At 44.9% G+C, this 6000-nt stretch overlaps 1 protein-coding gene across 6 annotated transcripts in view; it reads right to left on the bottom strand.

Moving 5' to 3' along the window:
- Positions 1–5745, bottom strand: part of CLCN3 (chloride voltage-gated channel 3) — a 42099-nt gene extending 36354 nt beyond the window's left edge. For 5 of the 6 annotated variants that reach the window (XM_053402867.1, XM_053402861.1, XM_053402866.1 and 2 more), the window contains exons 1-2: positions 5621–5745; positions 709–885 (exon numbers count right to left, since the gene is read on the bottom strand). In XM_053402867.1, coding sequence (XP_053258842.1) covers positions 709–868 — 160 coding nt within the window. In that variant the 5' untranslated portion in view covers positions 869–885; positions 5621–5745. Of the gene's footprint in view, positions 1–708; positions 886–5095; positions 5223–5620 lie in introns of those variants that run through there. The other variant, XM_053402860.1, reaches the window with a different exon arrangement.
- Between the last annotated feature and the right edge of the window lie 255 nt (positions 5746–6000).

Raw genomic sequence — 6000 nt, forward strand, 5'->3', positions numbered from 1 at the left:
AAGATACTATACGATATTAAAGTCTAATTCAGGTATTGCAAAACCATTGTTTTGTTGTTAGGGTCGTGCCTTTGGCTCATGTGCACTGCTCATCCCTGCACCATTCATCCTCCACCACCTCCTTGCTACTTACAGTTAAATTTTATCCTGCTCTTCCTATTGTTGCTGTGTCCGAACTGGGCAACCTATAGTTACCATACCACACAAATCCAGTTGAAACCCTGGGGCAAGATTCAGCACAGCACAAGCAGGCATCAGTTTGGGCAATGGGGCCTCTCCTCCTCACCTGCAGCCCCCACCCCTAAAGATGCCCTAGCAGACCCTCCTGAGCAGATCTGAGGGGGGACAGAGGAATGGAGGGGAAGAAGAGAAACCAGAAGTCTGATTGCATAAAGAATTCTACAGTGCGAGCAGGCAGACATCAATGAACGTTGTCCATGGCTTCCAACTGGAGTTTGGAGGCAAGCTATTGTTTGCAGTACAACAGGAAGCAAGGATGGGAACTGAAGTGAATGAGCCCAAGGTAAGGCCTCAAATGCCAAACTATAGTTTGGTTATGACAACTGAACTGAGACATGAATTTTTGTTTTTATGCTCAGAACACCAAAAACATGTTGCAATGCCACACCACGAGGATCCTAAAAGCCCAATCTACCAGCATGTAAGTACAATGAGTTAAAAAGAAATGCCAGTGGTTTACTGACTTACCAATACATGCATCACCATCTAACAAATTGTCATCTTCAGAGGTCTGGAAGTCCATGATGACACCGGCTCCATCTAGAAGTTCTTCATCACTGCTTGCACTAGTTATGCTGTTGTAGCTATTTCGGTAGTAACCTCTATGGAACAACTGTTCAGACTCCATTTAGCTGCTTTAATTACCTGAAGAAGAAGAAATTCAAAGTTATAAAGCATTGCCCAAGTACACAATTCACATTAAAGTGAAGAATACGAAGATTTTTCTTGAAGTATTAGGAAAATTCATTATAGCTCAATGAAGGTGCAACTACCATAAATATAATTCAAAAGTAGCAGCAACTACCCATGTAAAAACACTCATGGTTTGTGTTTAATTCTGAAAACATGCATGCTTTTGAAGCCAACCTACAATCTCTATCATAGTACTATAATATTTATTTTTCATTATGAAAACATTATGCTTATGATACCTCCTTTCTGAGATATGAACTTAAGCAGACATTAGTTAGATAGGATAATGTGACTTCAAAACTGAAGCATTTATTGATAGACAAAGGGAATAAGAAAGGACTACCACCTCATGCAGTCAATAGCTCAAAAAGCAACCCTACAGCTTCCTATAAAGGCAACTATAAAAAGTGGGTAGCATATGACCAAGTCAGACTCATAATAGACCCACCAAAATCAATGAACTTAAGTTTGTCAAGCCCATTTATTTCAATGGGTCTGCTCCACATATAACTTAGTTGGCTACAATCTGTAGTTCCTTTTGTGGAATGGGATGAGTAGAAAGCATAGAAGAAATTAAGTGTGAGAAGAGCATGTGGGAGAAGAAGTAAAAGCATGAATGAAAGGCAGTCTTTCTAATAACCCTGGAACATCCATTCTGCACCTCCGGTGATTATACAAATTCACCTTTTCTCAGCACTGCATCTGTATAGCTACGACAGGCTGCTTATCTTAATGATACATTGTACTATCTACTTCAATTAGACATAACGACTGGGACACCAAACTTGTACTAGCAGAAAACACTTCTTACAGGTCTTGGGGTGCTGCTCCAGAGGACCCTTCAATCTAGAGGAAGAAGTTGAAAGTTTGATGTGTGTGTGGAAAATACTGGACATGAAGCTGTGGATCACTTCTAGTTTACAGTATAACTGTCTATATGCAAAACTTTTTTTAAAAAGCCAGTTTAAAAAAGCAGACTGTTAATGTTAAGCCTATGAGAAACATGTAGGCTTCCTCATGCTGATCCAAAATTTATTCATTCAGAACTATTATTTATTAATCATCTGATTTATATTCCAACCTTCCTCCCATACATAAAGGGACCCCTGACCATTAGGTCCAGTCGCGGCCGACTCTGGGGCTGCGGCACTCATCTCGCTTTATTGGCCGAGGGAGCCAGCGTACAGCTTCTGGGTCATGTGGCCAGCATGACTAAGCCACTTCTGGCAAACCAGAGCAGCGCATGGAAACGCCGTTTACCTTCCCGTCGGAGCGGTACCTATTTATCTACTTGCACTTTGACGTGCTCCCAGGATTGCAGACAGAACAGTGCTAAAACTTTTAAAATCTAAAAACAGTTCAAAAACTTCATTTTGACCAGTGATCAAGGCTTCTATGAACAGTGTCGTTCAGTCATCAAATGTCCAAGTAAATAGGAATGTTCTTAAATTTCTCTTGAAGGTAAACGATGAGGGAGACAGACGTACCTCACTCACAAAGGAGAGCATTTCCCAGAAAAGGCTCTGTCATGGATCAATACCAACCAGGTAGCCCCACATGGTGGCATGTGGCATGACCAACAAGTCTTCATCAAGGTAGGGTACAAGAAGCATGATACTAAGGAAGGTGCTCTTTTCAGTACTTGGGTCACAATACTGAGTCATTTATTGGCCAGTTACACAAGCACAGAATTTCAATTTTAGTAAAGGGTACGTACAAGCCATGTTTAATCAAGTTCATATAATAAAAATGAATAAAACTGCATAACTAATGTACAGGCGAACACAAGCCACAAAAAGCACAAATGCAATGATTTGATATCTCAGTGACAATTTTATATGTGCTGATATAGTTCTACTTAAGCCAAAGATCCACTTCTAAATAAAGTGCAAGACCAAGGTAGGCTAGTAAGTGTTTTAACTTCTACAGCCATATAGTTAACAATTTAGGTAATACTTCAGACTGCTTTATGAAATCAAGAAAACTTTAGGTATTATATATCACAGAAATTGTTGTTTTACCTGTAAAACCGGGGTTTTTTGCTGAAAATATACCAAATTCAATGCCCGTGTTTTATGGTGCCTTCATTCACTATTCTTTGGTCTTGAAATTAAACTTTCAGTCTTCTTATATAGAATCACAACTCGTGCTCTGAAGTCATATGACTTTTAAGAACTATGGAACCATTATGAAAATTTGTTGTATCTTTGGCACGCCTAACAGTGGAACTACGGGAATGCACCATTGATGCAGGATAGATAGGAGGATTCACAGCAGGCGTACAGGAGGGAATCCTCTCTCTGTGGCCATTTCTCTACCCGCCTATTTTATTTTATTTTTGCAGATATTCTCTTGAACAGCAAAGCAATGTGCAATCATTTTTACTCCAGCGAAAATTAAATGAGGGCCCCACTGGGGGCAGTGGAAGGAAGAAGAGAATGGCATGTGGAAGACAAAAGAGGTTCAAGACTATCTAAATGCCTTTATTCCTCCCTGGTTCCCTCCTTACAGTTGATCCACTTATAGGAACTGCCCTCCAGAGATCCTGAAGGTCTTATACAGAGGGATATGGAAAAACTCAAATTACAATACTCCAACACTTTCATTAAAGCAGCTGTCATCTTTGTCGTCATTATTTCGAAAACTAAAATCTACTGCATGCTTTTTCCTAAGATTTATGGGTTGGAGCACTGGTTCCCAAACTTTTTTGGCCCACTGCCTACTTGGTTCCATAAATTCATCCCCAGTGCTCCCTACCCGACACTATAAAAGCATTATTCAGAATAGTGGCTTGCACAACCTGCAATAGAACACAGTAATGGAACTCCCATCCAGAACATTCACCTTGCCTAGCTCCCAGACCTGGGGACGAACTACCCACAAGTCTTGTCAAGGTTCAGTTTCAACTAATTAGCTTTAATCCAGCCCACCACGTGTTCAAGCACCAGATTAGGACCTGTTCAGCCCAACTCAGATGACATAGAAAAATAAAGTTGGGTGTTATTCACACATTGGTGGCACCTTGCTCCAAACCCCTAATGACGACTCCAAATTAGTATTAATGACCAAATTAGACTACTGTAATATGCTGTAAGTTTGAAACAAACTGCTACTACAAGCAAAATGCTGCTGCCAGAATACTGACTGGAACATGGCAATCAGACCATATTTCACCCATTTTGTTTGATCTACATTGGTTGCCAGTTATTTCTGGGGCCACTTCAACGGGTTGAAGCCTTAAGCGGTTTGGGACCTAGGCACTTAGAGGACTGCCTTCTACATGCTCCATTGTATCATCTGAGGTATCACTCTGGATCCATTGGTGATACGAGACCTGCAGGCAGCAACAAGGGTAGTCAATAAATCCAGAGTGGTGCCTTCAGTTTCCAAACTGGTAGAACTGGAAGAGTGGAGATCAACAGAATATAATGAGGAAAAACATCTGAAATACAAGGTGGGTGGGACAAGGCGATGGATAGATTTAAAAGTAAGGACAAAGTGTTTGTGGTGGCCACAGAAAGGGAAGCTCATGAAAGGCTCTTGATATCATATAGAGCAACAAATAAAGAGGTGGCCCATCTCTCCTCTGCAGACAGGGAGATGTTCTTGTACAGAGAGCGCTTTTGTACAGGCAGAAACTTCATTTATTCCAAAACTCAGCAAGGACATTAAGTTTTCTGCAGAGAAGAATTGAGAAGAGAAGATCTATTTGTTCTTTGTCAACTTGTGTTGCAAGTCCATTTGGGATACATAAAGCTTAGCTTCCAATAAAAATATTTTAGGTAAACAAAAGCTCATTAAGTGAGTGAAACTTTCCCCAACCTGACATTGACTAGATGTTATAGACTACAACAGTCGTCTGCCCTGAGTTACAGTCCAAAACATTTAAATGGCAGCAGGTTAGGGGGGAGGGGATCCAGCTGTGTTTGCGAGACTTAGGATGAAACTTGTGAGAACTTCAGGCCTATGCAAGTGTATTTTTCTACCCGCCAACAAGTTAATGACAGCCATTGCTGAGGAGTACAAATCAACGCATGCCGGTAATTGCCACATATTAATGTTGCAATACAAGCTGCCAAACATCAAGGCCACAGATTTGCTTGGGAGTACTACTTCCGAGTAGGCATGTACACAAACCCGTCGCAGAACCAACTTAGCTTACAGTTGCCTATGCAACTTTGGTGATTCCAGAAGGGCACAGGACTTCTTTGCTCAGAAGGAAACCCCACTAGGGGGCCATGCAGCTGGAGGGCAGCACCATTGGGCCAACTTGAGGGGGAAGCCTTCCCTTTGGCAAGAGGCGGATTCCATCAATGGAAAGGAGGGGGGGCGAGCGCAGGAAGGCGGCCTGGCCATTCTCCCCGCCCCATGGATACCCTCGGGCCGATGGCAACGGCAGGATGCGGCATGACGCTTCCTTTTCCCGGCCAGCGGAGAGGAGAGGAGCCTTCCAGAGGCGAGAGGTACCCAAGGGCTCACCCCCTCAGCGCAGACGCCTCACCCTCTCGCCCCGGAATCACCTGGCACGTTCTAGCAGGCGCCCCTCCGCCTCGCCTCACGCCACAACCACCTTCCTGCAGCGGAGGGAGCGCGTGAGGCAAGAACCGAGTCCCGCATCGCCCGCCCCGCTCCCCCGGCCACTCAGGCGCCGCCTGGGCTCCCTCGCCTCAGCCGCGTCCTGCCCTACCTGGCCGTGTGGCGCCGCCTGGTGATCCCGCCAGAAGGGCTCACACATCCTCCCTCCGTCGGGCCGGACGGAGAGACTCGGCCGCCTCCCGCCCAACTAACGCGGGGGGTGGGGCTTCACGCGCAGCCCACGCCTCGAGGTCACGCCTCAGCCAGCCAATCAGCGTCCAGAAATCGGCGCTCGCCTCAGCGGAACCCCGCCCTTCGTCAGCGAAATGGAGGGGTGGAGATAAGTGTCTCCGCGGCCGCGCAGGCGCAGCCGCAGGACCGTCAGACGGCCCGTGCCGGGGACGCTCTAACCGGGCGGTGTTAAAGGCAGGTGGGTTCGGGCTCCGCGCGTGCGCGCTGTGAGCAAGGTTGTTAGCGCTGCTCGCCGGTATT

Source organism: Podarcis raffonei, chromosome 9 (genome assembly GCF_027172205.1).
Source record: "Podarcis raffonei isolate rPodRaf1 chromosome 9, rPodRaf1.pri, whole genome shotgun sequence".
Taxonomy (NCBI): domain Eukaryota; kingdom Metazoa; phylum Chordata; class Lepidosauria; order Squamata; family Lacertidae; genus Podarcis; species Podarcis raffonei.